The 21135-nt window shown below is 42.0% G+C and overlaps 1 protein-coding gene across 2 annotated transcripts in view; it reads right to left on the bottom strand.

The window, feature by feature from the left end:
- The window catches only part of ATP2A2 (ATPase sarcoplasmic/endoplasmic reticulum Ca2+ transporting 2), a 41455-nt gene extending 31214 nt beyond the window's left edge, over positions 1-10241 (bottom strand). For both annotated transcript variants that reach the window (XR_011905420.1, XM_072351078.1), the window contains exons 1-5: positions 10171-10241; positions 9460-9731; positions 8407-8424; positions 8230-8312; positions 824-928 (exon numbers count right to left, since the gene is read on the bottom strand). Coding sequence is in view for 1 of the 2 variants with exons in the window: in XM_072351078.1 (XP_072207179.1) it covers positions 824-928; positions 8230-8312; positions 8407-8424; positions 9460-9577 (324 nt within the window). In the remaining variant the exon portion in view is untranslated. The remainder of the gene's footprint in view (positions 1-823; positions 929-8229; positions 8313-8406; positions 8425-9459; positions 9732-10170) is intronic.
- Between the last annotated feature and the right edge of the window lie 10894 nt (positions 10242-21135).

Raw genomic sequence — 21135 nt, 5'->3', positions numbered from 1 at the left:
CCAGCTTGTGTTAGTACAAAACAAAAAAGCCTGAAGCCTAACTAAGACAGCAAGTAATTATGTCATACTCAGGCCAGCTCTTTAAACAATTTACATGGATTACTCTAAGACCCTGGGATGCTTTTTACCTGCAGAGAAGCAATCCTAGGAAAATGTGCTTTGTTTGAAGTGATCAATTTGGCACAAGAAAGTTGTTCACACAGTTCTGACATCTTAAGTTTCAGAACACATTACTGTCAACACTGTATTAATAAAGTAATCCAATTAATCTCACAACTGATAAAGCAGGGAATATATCTTTCAGAAATAACTTCTACCTCTTTAAGAAAATGCAGCCTTCCTAAGCTTAACTAAAATTGCAGCAATTTAACAGGTTGAATTAATACCTTGTCAATTGTTCCAGCAAATGCACTAGAGCACAGCATTTGTTCTCAACAGGAAACAGACAAACAAGACAAGAGTTGTGAATTTTTTTGGTTAACCAACCCAACTGATTGCTTCTTAGCTTTGCAATGTTTGATTAACTTCCTGAATTCAGGATTTCATGCTAGACTGTTTAATTCCTGTGTTCATCAGCATGTGGCCATATACACTGATGGGCACTTGGTCTATTTGGCAAAACTTGCAAAGCTTTCACTACACCTTTAACCAACTCTGTCTGTCCTAAATTTATACAGTGCATTGACTCTTAAAAATCCAAAGCTAGCAACATACATTGCTTGCGTTATATGAAGCATCTGACAGTACAATGTGCAGTTCTTCATCTTAAACAAAAAAAAAAGCCAAGACACTTGTGATTGGTATTGCAAAAACATCTGCATACCTGCCAAACTCCCACAATTGCATTGGCTACTAATATAAGTAAGATTACAAAAGGCTCTACAAACGCTGTGATTGTTTCTTCACCTTCTTCAAACCAGGCCAGCACCTGTGAGAGAGAAACACCAATTTAAGTTCAGTGATTTACACCAACACATTGCAAACCTAAGACCAAGACAGCTTGAGGTTCAACCCCCCAGACTTGAGCAGTTTTGAAGCATCCTCAGATCTTCCACGCTCCTGAACAAGCCAGCAGTAACCAACAGAAAAGGAGAAACAATCTATAATCAACCAGCACAAAGTTCATCCCCGATCCTGCTCTCCTTTCAAAGGAGAAAGCCGTTTGGGAACTATATTGCTACTCTCACTTCAAAAACGAAAGCAGAAGTTGTTGTGACAACAGCAGTAAAAAGTTGCTTATTTTTTCTTCCCCACAACTGCCTAAAACAAAATGTAGATTGATAAGCTTGACTTCTAAGTTACAGCACTAGAGCTGTGATGAAGGTTTACAGATAGCTGGAATCTGCATTTTAACTAAACCATTTGTTGTCCAATTAGACAAATAAATGAAAGTAGCCTTATAAATTTTCAGTGAGATATAGAAAAAAAAAATCTATAAATTAAAATCTAAGCAATGTCTTACTGAAGCACTTAAGTAAACTGTACAATTCCATCTGAATTTGAATTCTAAGCCAAGTACCTAATATAAATTATAACACATTTTTCCTTTAAGTAAATCAACTGGATGACTTGCATAAAAGGCTCCAAGATTTTTAGTTCATTTGCTTTCTGTTCATGCTCTAGTTTTAGGCTTCTGCCATTCACTTCACTTCTGGAGAATGGGTGTGCATCAGGGCCCTACAGAACTCTGCAGCTACTGAAGAGAAGTCAAGCTAACGTGACCAGAGAGGAAGAGCTTTTTCGTCAGCGTGTTGAGCAACAGGAAGCCTGGAAAGTGACAGTAAATAGGAACAACGTGTTGAGATAATTAGGGCTGGTAGTCAGGCAACAGTGCTCTGAATCACTAGAAGACTGCAGTGAGCAAACCATTACTAAAGCAAGCACCACATATCCACTAACATGCTGCTCAGAGCTATTGCTCAATTGTGAAGCACTCCAGGATGTTAAAAGGAAGAAGGAACAGCAGCATGAAAGCCTCAAGCAGAAAACAGACTGTCAAGTAAATCCAATGCAACAACCAATTTTATTACAAAAGGATAAACTTGTAAGATCCAGGTTATGATTAATAAGAATGAAACACCCCAACTGGCAGTGCAATATGTTGAGTAATCCATCTGGAGAAGAGAACAAGTTAAGAGCTCTTATGCTCTCCATACTCATCATCAACCCCAAATGGCTTCGACCACTTGACCTGCTGGACAACACAGACAACGTGACAGTTTCCAATCATCACATCACCCCTTACACCAACCATAGACAGCTTTTACTCTGCCACCACTGCACCACACAAAGGGCTAGCAGTACACCTCACTTTTCCCAACACATTCAGACTCACACTACCACTAGAAAAAAGCTGCTTCATGCATTTCTTTCCTCCCTTTCTTTACTGGGAATCTCAATATTGAGTTACCTTGTTAATGCATAGCACTGAATCAGAACCTGTTGCAGGTGGAAGACCATGTGGGTTGTAAAACAACACTGAGAAAGCCTGCAAATTCAAGAAGTAAGGAAAGCAGCTACAAGGAGAAGGTAATACAAATATGTCAAGGAGAACCAGAATTCACTACTCAAGCAATTCACTCCTTCAATAAATCATTACTTCAAAAAGAGTAGATAGATTAGAAACCCTAATAGGACAAATCTATTAAACTGTTTTAGATCTTCCGTTACTTGTTGGGTGAAATTATCAATTTATAACTAGATTAAAACAAAATAACCCATTAATCCTGGTAGCAAGACACCCATCTCCCTGCATAAGTTTCCATGCAATTATTAACAAGGGCTCTAGCTCTAGAAGCTAAATATAGCCACATACGTAACAGAACACATTAATGTGAATTCTCGGTTCTACTACTGCAAATTACTGCTTCATTAACACTCCACTTAGGACACTTGTGACAGGCAACACATACTGCTGTAACAGATGAGATTTATTATTTGATAGTAGCCTGAAGTCAACAAGAAAAACCAACAAGTCCAAAAGGTTGAGCAAAGGGTTTTTAATGAGGCAATTTCAGTAACAGCAGATCTTAAGCTAAAGCCTACAACTCACATCCAAGGTATTGAGCTCATGTTACAAACCTTCCAATAGCATACTGAGACCCTGAAGAGGCTTTCCCTGAAAGTTCTTGGCTGTTATTAAGAATGGCCTCCATCATATTTTAGCCACTTAAACTCACACATAGAAAAGATTACCACTCCCACATGTCGTTCAAGCTGTAGGGTCAGTAACAAAAGTTACAAATTAAGAAGTTTAGGAGAGTAAGAAAAGAACAAAAAGTACTCAAGAGAAACGGGAGTCTGAAAGCATAAGGGAAATTAATAGCAATATCTAACAGCCCGGTACCAACAGGCAATGCAGGCAACTTAGAGGACAACTTGCCTTCAGCACATTGACTTTGGGCTGCTAAAGTTATGGCGTGCAGGGAGAAAGAAAGAGGGGTATCAGAGGTACAGAGCAGCAGTCAGCCAGCAATGAGGGAGGATGCTGATGAACACAGCTAGGAAAGACATCACTACAGCCTCTGGCATTTCTACAAATTAAGTCACAATGGCAAGTTGCCCCAGGTGTCTATTTATCACTAAGCAGACAACTGAATCAGAAGAATGGAAGTTTCTGTTGCCCAGCAGGCTGTATCCACCAACAGAAGGGAACAGGTTCATTGCCATCAAAACCAAAAGGTTTTTTTGGGAACTTAGAAAGCAGAGGGAATAAGAGCTCATCCTGACCAGAAAAAAAAGCCTCACACTAATTAAAGCTGGTCATGCAGAACTACACTCAACTTTTAAGTGAACTTTCTTCTCCAGGACACTTTGAATTAATATCCAGTACAATTTGGACAGAGTACTGCTGCTCAGAAAGCCCTTCATTAATGATTTCTTTCTTTTCAATACAAATTAGCCTAAAATTAAGCAGATGAAAATTATTTTAGTAGTCTTGATACTTGCCCCAGATACTTTTCAGGAACCTTGAACACCAGGAAATACCAAAGAGAACTCCTCCAGTTCACTAACAGAGTTTTCTATTCACTGCCCAGGGAGAATATATACATAATCTTGACCATAAATATTAATCAAGCATTGTACTGAGTTAACAGATCCTAAGTATCCATCAGATAGAAATGTTACTGTGTTTCTTAAATGAAAACACATTCCTGTGGTCAGTGTAACAAAACCAAAGAAAGAAAACATACCCAGAGCCTCATGTTCAATCTATACTAACTAAAATGGAACCACCATTTCTATGTCACCCCACCAGTTGGGATCGAGCCCTACTGAGTAATCAGAGTTTAGCTACAAGCACACCAATGGAACGTACAACGCTATCTTGTGCCATATGCAGCTCCTGATTTTAACTCTGGGGTGAGTCCAGGGCAAAGCCTGACGTGTTTTACCAGCACACCTTTCTGCCTCCACCAGCAGTTTGCTCAACTTTCAATACAGATGAGGCTGTACTCATTGCAATTTATAGGCTGTAAGTTTTAACTTTCTCCTAAATACAGGTTTCTGGTAGAGTTTCTAGCCTATACTTCATTTGGTAGAAGAGAGTTCAATAAAGATGTGATGCAAAGGTAGGACTGTACAGTTAAGCACACATTGCTCTTCAAAGCATCATTCTGAATTAAGATACAGAAGTAACATTTAGCAACTTGTAAGTCATTCACGGAGCAAGGCAAGCTGTTTATTTTAATGTAAATACAGCAGATTTCAGAGGATGTTATTGAAATAGAAGGACTAAAAAAGCCAGAACTCACAGAAAATTAAACGTCCTCTTACTTGTACCTACAATTCAGGCTACAAAGGCCTCTGAACTGCTGAGATCTGCTCTGCAGGTGAGCTCTGCATAGGTTTCTCTGCTGTCTGACAAAATATTGAAACAGTGTCCAAGTCTGCATTCAGCTCCATTTACTCAGCATCAGAAATCACACTGTTTCCCTTCAAAAGCCATACCTTCAGGCCAGTAAAAATATTGGAGAAATAACAGTGTGAGAATTTAAGCAGTTACTAACTTGGCACATCCGTAACAGCAGCTCCAACCTGGAATGCAGCACACAATATCTACAGCCAAGGCAACAGGCAGCATATGACCCCTACAATCAGCTAGGGTGACACAGATTCAGCTGTTAGCCTGATTTATTTTTACTGACACATACCTGACAGGCCTTGTGGGAGCAGAGGACACAAAAGGCACAGAGCGCTGTGCTATGCAATAGGCAAAGTCTACACCAAAACGTAGCTGAATGATCCTGACATTCAAAGCTGCTGTTTCTGTGTCATCGATTGTAACATTAAGCTTTAAGGTCACAATCACCAGAAAACCCTCCACAACACAAAACAGTAACTGACATAGCTTGACGTCCCATCTCTCACACCTGAACCATAAAGCTTTACATTGACAGCGTACAGCTGGTGAAGAGCTGCTCCTCACACTGTCCTAGCAGCACCTGTGCCTTCTTGAAAGCATGCATTACGAATGTGATGCCACTAGAACAGCAAAGTACATTCCCCATTTCATCTTCAGTAAGCAGAACTGTTCAAATTCAAATTACAGCAAGTTTTCGGTGACACACATAGGAAAGCTTAAAAATATGGTCCTCCTGATTCTAACACTCTGCTCTCTCACCAGTAATTCAAAGACTTAGCGAGAGTTCAGAGCTTTGGGGGTCATTTGCTCTTAAGCCAATACTTGGTAAGTCATTTTTCCCTATTCTGTGCCATTTAAAGAAAACTACTCATTTAAGCATCTTGACCGAAATCCTCCTCTGGATACACACCAGGTCTAAAAGTCTTCATCGGGAAGTTATTTCAAATAGGTGCCGTTATTCACACTTATTTCAGTTGTCACGATACACAAAGTCCTACTTTCTAATCAAATACTATAGTTTAAGATCTAACAAACAGTAATTTGCAGTAAAAAGCAGTCATGGAACCGAAGTGTGAATCAGCACTTCACCAGGTTCCAGAATATGATTCTGAGGGGTCCAACACTGCCCCCAAGGAAGTCACAGCCTTGACTTATTAAATAAAGAGCAGCTCTCAGTAGTATTACTCAACATCCAAAAACAACCCAAGTTTAGCTGACTCCATTTTAAGACTAATTATCCACTTCAAGATCTCTAAGGTACAGGGAGTTCTGCATGCTCTGCAACAGAACAAACAGCAAAATTGAATTCTTAAGGCTTGTAAAAGACAACACAATGCACACATGGAAGTTAACTTTTAGCATTAAGGCGTTCCATCATAAGAATGGCTTAGCATAATTTCCAGTTCCAGCTTTACATACAGCTCCAGTATTCAATGCAGTATTTTGAAGTTCTCTGTCCACAAGCCTAACACAGCTACACACCACTCCAACATCTTCAGGAACACAAATTACCCAATGTTAATTACATCCAATTTTACAGTAACAGCTCCTTACTGCTACCACAAAAGCCTCCAATATGCTTTCACCAAGAAGTGTCAAAAGAAAAGATGACAACAGATGATCCCCTTCTCAACAGGAAAAAAGAGAAACAAAGGGGAAGCGCTTTACAAGTGTCAAAGGCAAAATATATCAGGATTTTTCCTTTATAACTCATTGAAAAGAAAATCCTTGCCATTTCTAAGATAGCGTTACAATGCAGAGCCAGAACTCTTAAATGGGAGACACAGAAAAGGCAAAGCAGCAGTCCAAGGTCATACACCATCCCAGCTGCACAGAAGCAGACAACCTAGATCTATTCCACAGTCCTTTTGGGGCACAATCTCCCCTTCATTAAGCAAACTAAGCATGATGAAAAAAATCAAACTGAACCCAGTTATTAAAAGTCTACGGTGTGTGCCTGGCAGTCTAGCAATGCACTCAGCACTCACATCAGCAATGAAATCTTTTAAGTTTGGTGATTTCATCTCTAACTTGGTTATAATAAAAACAAGTAATCCGCAATAGAATGAAAGGTTAACTGTATTCTGTGCTGTCATTTGTCTCATCCTCCTTTCAGTTGTCTAGGAGGAGAAAATAAGAAAAGAGGAGGAAGGAGAGTTTTAAAATGACCTGCTTATTCACATTTCTATAGGCAGCTTGATTTCCTCCCCAGGAAACAGAGTGAGTAAAGCACATCAGTCCCCATGGTCAAAATCAACACCACCAAGCATTGCTCAGCTGGTAACGGTGTACACACACCAAAACCCACAGCACTTTGGAAGAGGTGTCTGCATGGTGATAGCTAAACCTGCCTTGGTGAAGGAGCAGCAGTCACACCGGGACAACCTTTCCCCCACATCTCCACAGAACAGTTTCTCCTCTGCCCATCGTAATTACTTTGCCCTTAGCTAAAGAGTCACCACAATTTCCACAACCCCTGAGAGCTGCTGCTTTTTTTCTTTTATAAAGCAGTTAATTACAACTGCAGGGCAAAGTCTACTATAAACTTTTACTTCTAAACAATTTAACGTTCTGCACACTTGTGCTTCTGCCGTGCAGCTCTTGAAGACACGGAGCTTTCATCTTCCCCCTATACTTAAAGAGCTGGTTCAGTTTTCCAGTTTTTCAGCAAACGCACACCCTCCATGTATTGCATAAGAGGACCAGCTGAACGTGTTCATAAAAAAGACCTCAGTTACACTCTACTTGTTCTTTCAAAACTGTACGCCAAGCAAGAGGTCCATTTTATGACCATCCAAAGGTCAGTTACCAAATTTGGTCAACAATGGTGCCATCACAGCCGTCATCATTCTTGTCACTGTCAAAAGCAACAACTGTCACCTTGCTATTATCAGGAAGGGAAGGCAACTGGAATACTCGCCATGTAATTCTATTTCCAGTCTGCACCGCATCCAAAAATGTCTTCCAATGATTATACATTGAGCTTGATAACGATTAACTCAAAGGCAAGAAGAGTGACCAGTTAAACGCTTACTCAAGGTTAGCTTTCAAAGCCAACAAAAGCATTGGGAAATCCCACTTCAAACATGCAAGCTGGGTTGAATGAGAAGTGCCTTTAAAATACCTGTCTGGTGTAGTTATGTACTTCTGACTCATAGTAACAGATTTCCTGAAACTCTGTTTTCAAGCATACAAAAGCCTCTCCACAAGGTAATTAACTGAAGACAGAACAATTTACATAGCATCTTATACTTCTACCTCTTGGAAGAAAGAGAAGAGCAGTGTATGTAGTTCCTATATTGAACGTAGGTTGCTCCAGAGCCTGCGATACACAAATCAATGAAATAAGAGCTATTCATACTTACAAAAGATATGCAAGCTGCCAGCAACAGAATTCTAACTAGTAAGTCTTCAAACTGTTCAATCACAAGCTCGAGTAAGGTTTTTCCTGCAAAACGCACAGAAGACATTTAGTCATGTATGTAAAAAGAGAAGACGAATTACTGACAAGAGTTTGTATAAGATTTTATTGTAATACTTACCTTCCTCAGCTGGTAACTCTGTCAGTCATGGATTTTTTCCAGGCAGCATGTGAGGAAAAAAAAGAAATCATTGAAGAAATCATTAGAGCATTCTAAGACATCCACCAAATACTGCTTCACATTGTAGACTCGGCTGGGCTGGAAAGCCATACTGAAATAGCTATTAAAGGGGCTCTGTTCATCAGTGCACCGAATGGGCCTGCTAGTCGTGTGCTTTACGGCACATACAGGTTAGCTGGGATCTGCTGAGGGTTGTGATTCAGCCAAGTCATCACTCCAGCCAGCTGTGTGACTTCTGCTGTTGCTGCATACAAAGGGTCAAAGGCTCAGAATGCTTTCCAAACGCTGACAAAGATTCTTTTTCCCCACCAGCTCTCACAAAAATAATTAAAAGAAGAAAAGGAAGCTTGGTTCAAAATATTTCAAGTTCTTTTCTCCACTCGAGGGTTTCCTTATTTCTGCACGCCCTTTATTTCCCCATAACTATTGGCGTGGAAGGGACGCTCGAGCTGAACAAAAAGAAGTGTAACCTCACGGCTTTTCATTTTTACACAACGCTGTAAGGGTTCACAAGGGACTAAAGGAGGCCGAGCAACGAGGATTTGAAAAGGAGAACAAAAAAAAAACCAACCGAAATACCTCATCAGCGTAATTTGGTGCCACGACTTGAAAGAATGTTTAAAAAAAAAAAAAAAAAGGCCAAAAAAGGGCATCGGAAAGCAGGGAAAATTGGAGGACAGGGAAAAGAAGAGCAAAGAGCAGCGAGCGCTCCATCTGAGCACGGCAGGTTCCCCGCGGAGGGGGGTGGTGGAGCTGCCAGCCCCGCTCCGGGCTCTGAAAGAAACCCACGAGGTGGAGTTGCAGTCAGCCATCTTCTCTGCCGCGCTCCGATTCCGGGTCCTGCAAGAGATGCCGGCTCTGCTCGCACAGACACGTCAGGCCTCGCAGCGCGGCCCCGGGAAGGATGGGAGAGCAGGAGAACGGCGTGAAGGAGGGGGGGGAAGAGGGGAAAGAACCGAGAGCGGCATCGCGGCGCGGGGCCGCCTCACCTACCGTTGGAGCCCCATTTCTCCTTCAGCTTCTTCACTTGCTCCAGGCTGAGCCCGGTGCTTTCGTTGACCCCGAAATACGCCAAAACTTCCTCCACAGTCTTTGTGTGCGCGTTCTCCATGGTCGGGGCAGGGAGCGGCAAATGGAGCCTCGCTGCTTCTTCCTCCTCCTCCTCCTCAGCGGCGGAGTGCCCCCTCCTCAGCCCCTCGCTCTGTCCCCCAACGCCACCGTGCTATCACCATAGACCCCCCCCAAGCACAGAGCCCGCTTCACTCCTTCAAGAGGGGGGAAAAAAAAATAGGAAAAAAAAAGAAAAAAAAGAAAAAAAGGAAAACCGAGGGAAGAAAAAAAAAGCCCCCGCCCCCCTCCCACCCCACACGCCCTCTGAGGAAGCCGGGCCGCCTCTCCGAAGGGGGAACTCACGCACCCCCGAGCGCGGGCTGGCGGCTGAGGAGAGCGGAGAGGCGCGCAGCCGGGGCCGCTGTTTCCTCAGGGGTCGCCCCGCGGAGGGTGATAACGGCACGCCTCGCCCCGTTCGCCTCTAGAGCAAAAAGGAAAAGGCGCTGCCGGGGAAGGCTCGCGATCCGGCCCTCCCGCCCTCGACCCGCACCGTTCGTCACGGCTGCAGCCAAGCCCCCCCCCGCGCCCAGCCCCGCCGCTCGCTCCCGCTCGCTCCGGTCGCGCACCGGCGGCGGCTGCTCTAATGTAACTTACGGGAGCTGGGCCGCCGGGGGCCCCACTCGCCGCCGCGGCATGTGGACGCCGCTGATTGGCCGGACGAGAGGAGGGGGCGGGGCAAAGCGGGGCCACGCCCCGCGGCGCCGAGGCGCGGTCCTGCGCAGCGCCGTCGCCCGCCCTCGGCTGAGGGGCGGAGGAGGAGGAGGCGGGCGGTGATGCAGGCCTCGCGTGGCGGGTCGGGCGCTTCCGCTCCGCCGTGGGTGAGGCCTGCAGGTGGGGTGGCCGCTTTCCCGCCCCCCGTGGCCCGGTGTGAACCGCTGTGGCCGCCCTCTGTCCCGGCCTCAACCCGCGCGGGGTGGTTGAGAGAAGCGGGGCTGGCTCGGATGAGGGGAGCGCGCTCGGTGACAGGAATGCGAGTGTGGAGCGGGCGTGTGGGGCTGCCCGGCAATGTCGTGACAGGAACCTCATATGAACGGCCACAGGGGGTGTGTGGGGCTGCCCGGCAATGTCGTGACAGGAACCTCATATGAACGGCCACAGGGGGTGTGTGGGGCTGCCCGGCAATGTCGTGACAGGAACCTCGCCTTAACGACCAGTGAGGGCCGGGCTGCCGCCACCACAGCCGTGACTAAACAGCCAAAGGATGAGCGAGGAGCTGTACCAGCTTTGTGGGGACGGCAGCCTCACTCAGCCATGGATCTGCCAGGGGTGAGGGAAGGGAGCGTGGCTGCTGCCTCCCAAAGGGGTTCGTTCCCCAGAGGTCCCGTTGGGCTGAGCGGGGCCTGTGCTGGCAGAGCCGTGTCTTTGACACGACTTCCCCCATGCCCTGCCAGCATAACAGCGACACGCACACTCAGCCCTGGCTTGCACGGAGATAAGGCGAGGAGGTATAAACTGCACAATGTGATTTCAGCAGTGTGCGTGGTGTGAGATAGCAGCTTCCCTCAGCGCAGTATCTCCCTAAGTGGCAGAGACACGAAAACAGACACAGAATGCTGAAAACAGACTGATTTAGCCATCCTTAATTCACAGGAACTTCAATGAATGCAGCACGAGCTGTTAGATCAGCACCGTCTGACATCAGTGACACCAGCAATACACGTAGCAAACCATACAGAACGCGATATAAATGCCCTTAAAAGCACTTGGTTTCAACCAGTTCTTATGCATGTGCAAATACAAGAGGTGATCTGTTCATGTGTGCTGGCTTACATAAATGCAGATCCTACATACAAGCTGCACATCCATCGCTGCTTAAAACCACCCACAGTATCACACTGTGAGAAACTGATCTGGAAGCAAAATATCTTTATCTTACCTCTGTATTGGCACAGGAAGTGAGGAGAGGGGACAGCGATATAAAATGATGGCATCCTAGGCACTGTGTTGTGCTGCATCCTTCCTAGCAAGGATGTGTAATTAGCCAGTGTCCAGAGAAGGGTTTCTTGACAGCATGCCTGCATCTCACAGGACAGTTCTGACTAAGAATTGATGAGTTGGATCTGATGACCTACTTTAGGTACAAGAATTGGTTACTCTGTGCTCGTATTAAATTTATCCTTTTTTATCAGCAGGATTAGTCTGTGTGCCCAAATGTTGATTGAATACAGTTACTTCGCTTCTTGGACCACTGCATCACACTGCACGTATGTAGATATGCTCTAACTGTAACAACAACAAAATGGTCATGGTTCATAGTTGTTTCCTTCTGTTATATACTCTGTATGTCATTCTTGGTTTCCTTTTTGAGCTTGTTTCCAAAAAGGCTCACAGAAAAGTATTTAGGCATACCAGAACCATGGCATGTGCAATTAGAGGTTGGCAGTGTATAGAAGAAAAGTCCAACTGGTTAACAGGCAGAAATGTGGCTAGGAAAGTAGAGTTTGCATTCTACCTAATGTCGGTGAACTCTTGGTGTTCTCTAGGATTCACTATTTCTACTACAGCCTGACAACTCCGCTTTTCTTGTTTTCTCTCATCCATTGAGAATGAAGGATTTAATTCTTCCCATTCTTTTGTATCTTTTCAACATAGACTCAAATAATTTGGAACAAAGAATTAAAAGTACAGCCCTGTCACTGAATGCTCAGAAGAGAAGAGAGAGAGAAGAGAGAAGAATGGGAGAACTGATGGGAGAAGACTGGGAGAAGAATGGCTGAACTGAGGACTGCTCCACAGGTGTTTCTCCTCCAGAGCAGAATTTCCTTTACAATCATTTTCCTGTGCAAAACTGATGCATTGGAATCAGCACCTGATCATGCTGGCATCATTTCATGTAAGGGGAACTTAGGTTTGTGAATTGAAAAGCGTGATTTCCCATCATTACCCAGGGATTCATAAAGTTTCCTAAGTAACTTGTCTCTTAAAAAAGATGGTTATCCTGAATCAATATGAAGGCAACACAAAATGAAAGCAACTCAGCTCTGCCTAAGCTGTGCAAGCCCATGAAAGCTTCCATATTGGTATTCCAGCAGGTGCACACAGCTTCACATTCTCCATCTCTAAGGAGAAAGGAAACTGATTTATTTTGCTGCTATGAAGTAAAGTTGCGGTTTGTTTGTAGAGCGTTACCTTGGAAAGAAGCACAACAAAATGGACTAGCTTTAGCCTTGATGAAATTCCATTCACATAATGGCAGTATACCATTCATGCATTTGGCCTGCTATCTTTATTTCACTGTAATATATTAGAAGAAGAAGCCAACACATCAGGCAGCAGCATTAAAACTGTTCCTGTAATGCTTACTAATTGAAGTAAATGGGAATTTGGCCTGAGAGAGGACTGCAGGATGCCTTCCTTCAAGCTGCAGTAACATTAACTCATCCACACTGCTGCAAAGCAGACTCGCTGTAGAGTTACTGGTCATCACATGGATTGTCTCTCACTGTACACAAAACGTGTCTGTTTTGTAGCTCAGGTTTCAAAGAAGATGAATACTTTTTACTGGAGTTAAACGTAGCATGGAAGGGCACCCCACAAAATGGCGCTCGGTTGTGGCAATACATTGAGTGCTGACCATGAGCAGCAGCACCCCTCCTATTTCAGGCCTGGATCTCCTTCAGTGAGCACAGACAAGGTTATACTGCTTCACTGTGCCAAATTATGGGATGATTTTTGCAGACTGGCAAAGTGCCCGATGAGACTCCAGCTGGGACCACCAAACTCACTGCGCTCATTACCTCAGCTGATTTCAAACACACATCGTTACGAGTGAAAAACGGGGGCATTCATTCTTCCTCCTACGGTACTATTTCATTCCTCTTAAATTGGGGCTATTAAAATGTTTCAGCCATTTTATGTTACTAAAACATATTAAAATGCTGCAAAAATGCTGCATCAAAGTGGAGAGGTTTAAAAACTGCAGTTCTGTGATAGGATAATTCAGTTTAAATATAGTAACTGTTTGGTTGGTTTTTTTCTTCCCAGTCAGCTTGCTCTTTGATTTCATGGCATTATGTCTAGGGATTTTTTCCCCTCTCTCTCTTTAAGAAGCTTACAGCTTAAACAGCAACATGCAAAAAATACTGGGATGAAACAGTAACAGAAACCCAGTAGAAAAATCAGTGATTAAATCTGAGTTTGAATGTTGGTAATGAAGATAATCTGAATTCGTTCTTTATCGATTTTTCTTTATAGGAAATATACGTTCCCATACCAGCAGCAGGTAGAATTTGTCTACCACAGAAGCTGAGAGACCGTGCATACAAAGGACAGTGTTGCTGCTGGATTTCTAGAACTGGATCAGTGTTCCTGCACAGAACAGCTGCTCGCTGCCTTGGTAGAGCAGAAGAGACGGTGAGCCAGATTCTGGTCTCAGTGACAGTAAGAGATGGTAGTTTGGCTTGGCAGATTTCTTCTCTTATTTCTTTGTCCTATTGATAGTTACTTAGTTTATCACTGAAGACTCCGTTAGAGTATTTGCCACAATCATCTCCATTTCCCTGTTTGGAAAAATCTTTCTCTCTATCCCAATACTGACGTCAGAAGGGGATCTAAAAGTATGGGAGAGAGCAACATTTTTATCAGAACCAAAATCCATCCGACATATCTGAATAAATAATTTTATCCTTATCTGATGGCCAAGTCATTTCTCTTAAAGGGAAATCAGCTTCAGTGCTATCTTAAAAATGCACAACAACTTTAGATACAAAGCACTGGTTGGTGCCCACGAGATTTGAATTATGTTCTCATCCTGACCTGAATTTTCCATCTAATTAAGGTCTAATTCTAATTAATTTGGCAGCTAGCTGCCATTTTTTTTTTCCCTTTGTAAATATCCCTTGTGAGCTTCTGGATCTCGGTTTTACTATCTGTAGAAGTGGCTAGGGATACCACCAAGCTTGTAAGGATATGCAGGGTCAGCCACAATACTGATGAAATTGTTGTTACTTGTTGTTGATGAGCTTGTTGTTAGGAATGTGTTACAAAACTGACCTGTACTTTATGTCTGTAGCGAGTCGATGGCTAACTGTTGTGGTCACGCTGCATTTTACCTGTAGGCAATAAAAGTTGCATTATTTTGCCATAGAGTTTGGGCCACTCTTGCAGAGCAAAGAGGTTGCTTTGGTTTTGAAGCCAGCAGTCAGCAGTCTCTGGCATCCAGGAGAACAGTGCCTCAAGTTGGACACACAAATGCACCAGACAGCCCCATTCCTCAGAGTATTGATACTTAAGACAGTTACCTTGGATGGTTTTCTTTTTGTGATTCTTGAATACATTAGAAACGCTACCGTGGCATTCAGAGCTTACCTTGCACTCTGTTGAACATGTATTTATGGAGACAGAACCAGCCTTGTACACTGAAAGGAAAAGAGAATGGAAATCACTCAAACACAGTTTTTTTGTTCGGTCCTGCCTGTGATAGGAAGCATGAAGGAAAGAAGGATGTCTGAAAAGTACGCAGTTAACACTTCTCATATGTTCCCATCAGTATGTTCATAATGACGCTTATGTTAGCCTGTGAGCAGCAACAACAACCAGAATGTTGCTCACTGATGCCAGTGTTTTGTCTTTACACTTTCTATTTACTCCAGCTTTGTCCAGTAAGAGCCTTATACTGAAGTGATCTGAATTACTTGTTTGTAAAAGTTCCTTTTTTTGCATCTCTTGACCATATTAGAAACTATAATCAAGGTGGTGGTATAAACAATATATATTGTTGTTGTTCTTTGTAGTACTGTACCATGAGGAGTTGCCCCATGCAATGCACAGCTATCATTTCATATATTTACTGAATCAGTTATTCCTATGGCTTTTCAAAATGGAAAGGGTGAGATCCTTATGCTCTCCGTGTAGGTGAGTAGCAATGTGAGGCTGGAAAGCTTTACATAGTCATGGAGATGACCTGATTTTCAGCCATTGTTTCAGACAAATGGCACATGACTTATTGAGACTTGTGACATTTTCTGATATGACACAGACTGAAGCACCTTTATGCGTTTGGTGCTGAAGATTTAATCCAAACTCATTAAAAGTTACTACTAAGACACCAAAGTAACACACTTTAGTTTTCATTCTCCTATACTCTTAGAGAAGCTCTTTTATTAGTTACATTGTATCTTTAAATTTTCTGTTGACCTTTTCTGTCTCCTATAACACAAGGCAAAATCAGAGACTGAAACCAAATCATCTGTTTGGATTACCAGTTAAATTCTTCAAGTCTGAACCATCAGAAATCACCCAAAACAGTGGTGGGCTTTGTTTTTAAAAAGGCACCGTTTCTATGGTAGGAGTAATGGATGCAATTGCATTGCATCTGTCACCTTCCCCTACCTTTGTTAAGGTCTTTACATCAGCTTCCTGAGGTGGGAAGAAAAGAGAAGCTGTAGTACTGCCTTCATTTTCAGTTACTGTGACTAACCAAATCTGAATACATTTTGCTTTACTGGAATTACTGCTGTGTTGATCTTTCGTGTTTCTTATTTCTGCTATTCAATACAATCTATACAGGTATTTCACAAAAATGGCATGTTGTGGAAAGGGCAATTCAATAATCTCTCAGAACTCAAGGTTTCCAATATATCAGATCTGTTTTTCTCTGTTTATGATGCATAAATCTCTTTGGTGTTTGTCAATGGTGTTACATGTGAATTCAAATCATCCTGACCTACAATACTTGTTTTACTTAAAGGCTCCAGGTTTCTAAAAGATTGTTTGACTCTTGGGTGGTTTTTGTGGTTTTTTTCCCCCAGCTCAGTTAAAAAAGAAAACCTCTCCTGAGTCATATTTTAAAAATACTGTTAAGCTCTAAAGCTGCTTCTGCTCCTATGTCACAAAGCATTATTGAAAAGATATTCATTCTGCCTCCTACAATTGCTCAGACAGAGAGCTTCACAGATTCTTTTCCACTCACGTTGCAGCTATGCTGGCAGCATTCTTGTTCCTAGAAGTGTGTTACAACGATCTTCCTGATATGAACAGGTTGGGCTTATTATTATTATTATTTAGAACCATGCTATCAAGCTTATAATTTAATATCAATAACATTATCAAACATTATTTTTTTAATCATCAATAATCATGCTGATACTCTGATTACTACTGTCTTATTAATTGCTTTCATTTGAACATTGTAATCAAGGGTCTCAGGCGTTTCAAAGACCATCATGAAAATTGCATTACACAATATCCCTGAGAGAACAGTAAATATTATCATCCCCATTTCACAGAAGCAGGAGCTGAGGTTCAAAGTCACAAAATCTATGGCAGAACTAGAAATAGAAATAAGTCTCCTGGCTCTCAGTCCTGTTCTTTCTCCAGTCACCTAAATAGTCTCTAGTATAGCTTTGTAAGACATTTAACACTTCATTTCCAAAAATGTCATCCTCTTCGTTAGGGAAAGCTAAAATTATATATGTTTAAAAGCGATAAAGGAGAATACCTCGTTTTCGGATGAGATTGCTGAAACGATTCTAGCTGTTTTATGGACAATGCCATCCAAGTTTTGTGAGCTAATCCTGACCCTAAGTACACCTAAAATAGATATCTGCCTCCAGCTAATCAACAGGCTTACGAAGATCGCCTCAATAATTTATGTATAACCAACTAGTGGAAACTAGATCTTCTGTGATTTCCCTAGATACATATTCTGCATGTATCATGTATATCCTTGCCTATTTCTGATATTCATTTGAAATTCAGCTGGGACATTTCAGAACACTAGAACTCCAGCTGTACAGCTCTAAGAAAAAGCCATGTGGAGACATAATACAGTGTCTTTGAAGCAGGCAAAATGATATTTTAAATCCAAGAGCACCGTAGATGAAAAGTCCAATTTTTTCGCTAACACACATATAACCCACAGTTATATTTCTACCTCTGTCCCTGGCCTACTTGGATGAGCATTTTGTTTCCAAGTGCCCTATTTCTACAGTAAAAATAATGACATTTAGCTGCTGCATCCATAGATAATATGGTGATTTGCAAACAGATAGACGTGAGGTATGGGAGGATGATTAAATGAAATTAAAAATTAAGTCATCTAATTTCCTTGTTTACAGCATAGGAAATGTGAGAAACATACAGTACATTGTCCAATGGAGTAGTAAAATGAAGCTTAGATTAAAACTTGCTTTGCTGTAGCAAAAACGGATTTTCTTTTCCAGACTCTGCAAACAGAAAGTAAAATCATTAGAGACATCCTACCTTCTTCTGACTGCAAATTCAAGAACCATCAGATCCGCAGCTGAAATGGGAGGTACAGTACAAACTGGCTATTTAGAGTTCATAATGGATAACTTTTATAAAGAACCCATCATTGGAAAATATATTCTGGCTGATATATTCTTGGATATCCATTGCTAAAAGACTTGCTTGTGTCTGCTCCCCTGTGCCTGGAATGCTTTGGACTATTAACTGTACTTGTTGAGACTAGCTGCAAAATTAGGGCCAGGCCAGAGCTTCAGTCATCCATGCAGAAAGTGGAGGGGGAGGATAAGGCACTCCATTTATGGAGGATCTGTCTAGGACATCTGTAGGAAGGGATCAGCAGATCTGCTAACTCATATTTGCTGTACAAGAACTCATGGAAATCCTGCCCTGTCAAAACCTGTGTCTACTCATCATCCCTAAGAAAACATGGAGTCATGGTTAGCTCTGAGGAGGTCAGGCAGTTGGACTCCATGATCTTTGAAGTTCCTTCCCGACCAAACTGTTCCATTCCATTCTGTTCCACTTTATTCTACTATATCATGTTGTCTACGTGAACCTTTTAAACTCTAGACTACTATAACCTTCATGTGTCTGTCCTCTCTCAGGCGGAATAAATGTCAAATGGTACATTCTGTCCCACTTGTCACAAGTGCTATTGTATGTCCACCCTGGATCCGTATCAAATTAGTATTGATGAGGGTTTACAGTCTTTATTGAAATACAATATAATGGAGGATGAATAGAAACTACAAGTGTGAGAACAGGACTCAAATGCTCACTTTTGGAAGCAGCTACATAATTTTTGAAGGTCATTCTCTTATTTCAGAGATATTTAAGATAGGTTTGACATTTTTATTAGTAAAGGTTTATTAGGTTATTTCAGTTTTTTCTTTGAGGTATAAACCAGCCATTGTGGCTTTCACAAGTTTAACCATGCACATATCTGAGATAAAACCTGTCACTGATATACTTCTCAAAACTTCAGGAAAAACTGTACTGTACATTGCAATGCCACAGTCTTAGGTCACCCCAGACCTAAAAGTAAATGAAATATAAGTATCTCTATTTTCTGAAGGTATGATGTTTTCCCTTTAGTTCTGGACTTTACTTGCCTTCCACCTGCCACCAGGTCAGAATGATGAGCATTTATTGGCTTGCAGGACAGTATCATTTCAGAAGAAATTCCACTTGGAATGGAGAAAGCAAACATTTCTGTGAGGTATATATGCAGTTACTTACATGAGAACTGCTTGAAGAAAGAAAACAAGCACTTAAAAGAAAATGGCTTTCAACAGACAGAAATTTTCAACAAACCATTCAGCTGTAACTCGACTCACGAAGAAACAGCAAATAAATGAGGCCAAGATACATGTCATACTGAGTCTGCATTAGCTGGAAGGTTTGGAAATAATTAAGAGCAAAACTGTTAATGCTCCATTTAAATAGCTGCTGCCTATCTGTCCAGTATGAAAGCCCAATCTGTTGTGTTCAATCAGCTTTCAGCTGCTACTTGCCAGCAGCCTAATTCCCCAGTCTTGTCTCTGTGCTGCGCTTGTGCATTCCGCTACCTGCTAAGTTAAACCCTGCTGTCCTGATCCAGCATGGAGATTTCTAGTTCTATGGAAACTATCCACAGTGGTTCAGACCTGTAAACTGTGCTGAGTATCCGTACAAACTGACTGATTGCAGTGGAGCTCCACATGGGTGAAAAGAGAAGTCGGCAGCTACGTACACGATCAGCACTGTGTTCAGCCCGACCAGTCAGTGTGCATTTATGCAGATCCGACAAGCTGTTGATCTGCAATAGTTCTACATTAGGTCCTCTATTTTTAAGTGAGGAAACTGACAATGCAGAGTTATTCACCAAAGCCACTATTAACTATTAGCACACATCAGATAGTAATATATCTCAGTTCTCCTAAATCTCTTTGTATTTGATGATCAATATACTGACTAATTGTCAGTATAGCCTAGTGTGTGCTAGGTTCTGTGCAAGTTGTGAATCAGTTCTAAGAAGGTCTCTGCTTAGGCCTGGTAGTTACAGAGCTCTATGGGTAGTGCTAGAAATACATTGTCATGAAATGTGCTTCAGGTTGAGAAACTTTCTGAGCCTCAAACCTGGACCACTAGCTTTTTTCCTCAGAAATATGTATTAAAAATGGCAAAGTTCATTGCACAGTCATTTGCAAGGAACTAAAGAGTAATTCGTTGACCTCTGCAGATTAGGTAATGCATACTGTCATAAGGAAGTGATATTTGAGTAACAAACAGCAAATGTACACAATTATCTTTCATTGACCTCTCAATGGAGGCGATGAGGATTTCCTGACACTGACCTGTCTGGTGTTCCTGGCACCTTTAATATAAGCTTGCTGTGGTCTGAGTGCACGTTAGTTCTCTGACCATGTCAGGGGATGCCACACTCCTACCAAAGAGATGTTATAAAACTACTTCTTTTATTTGGAAATTCTCTGTACAGCATTATACATTTTTTCTTTCTTAAATTAAATCAGTGAAAGCTTTTCCTGTTCATCACTTTTAATGCTTGAGCTCAGAACTGTCTGGCAGATGAAGCAGAATAAATAAAGAAAGAAATTGGAGCAATGCAGACCCCACGGACAAGAGAATCACTTTACCTCAGGACACTGAGATAATTTATCTGGGTGGCTTAGAAAAAGTACTAGATAAGACTGAAGTATGGAGAGGCTGAGCAAGTCCAGGCTCAGCCTTTTGGATTATCAAGAAACAATTAAATCCAGCAACTGGCACCTGAATATGTTAATGTTGTAGGTTCTGACATGGAACTAGGAAGGTGTATTTGTAAGGCAGAACATACAACAGAGATAAATACAATTCTATATATAATATTTACGTTTTATGTATCCAACATCTTTGCCAAAATATGAATAACTTGCAAACACACCAAAGTTAGAAGATGCCAGAATAAAGGCTGCCTTTCCGTGTATATGCCCCAACATAACATTTAATTACATGATTCTGGGCGTCTTTTTCTAACCCAAGATTTTCTAATTTCAGCACGTGTTTGAAGTGTTTTGTAGTCCTAATATTTTCTCTCTTAAGTAAAGATTTGGGGAATATATTTCCTCAGGTTTTCAAAAAGGCGTTTGAAAGTCACAATATTCCACCCTACTAACATCCTCATGGGTCATCGGCACGTTGTAACCTTTATCTGTCATCACAAAAGTCTTTGGGGCAGCTGTAACTGATGGTGTGATGGTGAAGTTTGTGCAGTGATGCACTAACAGTCCTCTGATGAGTGGCAGACAGGAGGACTGTACGGTAAAGGAGCACCTGAGCAGAGATTTAAATAACTTATGTATTATTATTGCT

This window comes from Excalfactoria chinensis, chromosome 16, assembly GCF_039878825.1.
Source record: "Excalfactoria chinensis isolate bCotChi1 chromosome 16, bCotChi1.hap2, whole genome shotgun sequence".
NCBI classification, from domain to species: Eukaryota; Metazoa; Chordata; class Aves; order Galliformes; family Phasianidae; genus Excalfactoria; species Excalfactoria chinensis.
Note: the sequence above shows the minus strand (reverse complement) of the source record. Positions and strands in the feature narration are given on the sequence as shown.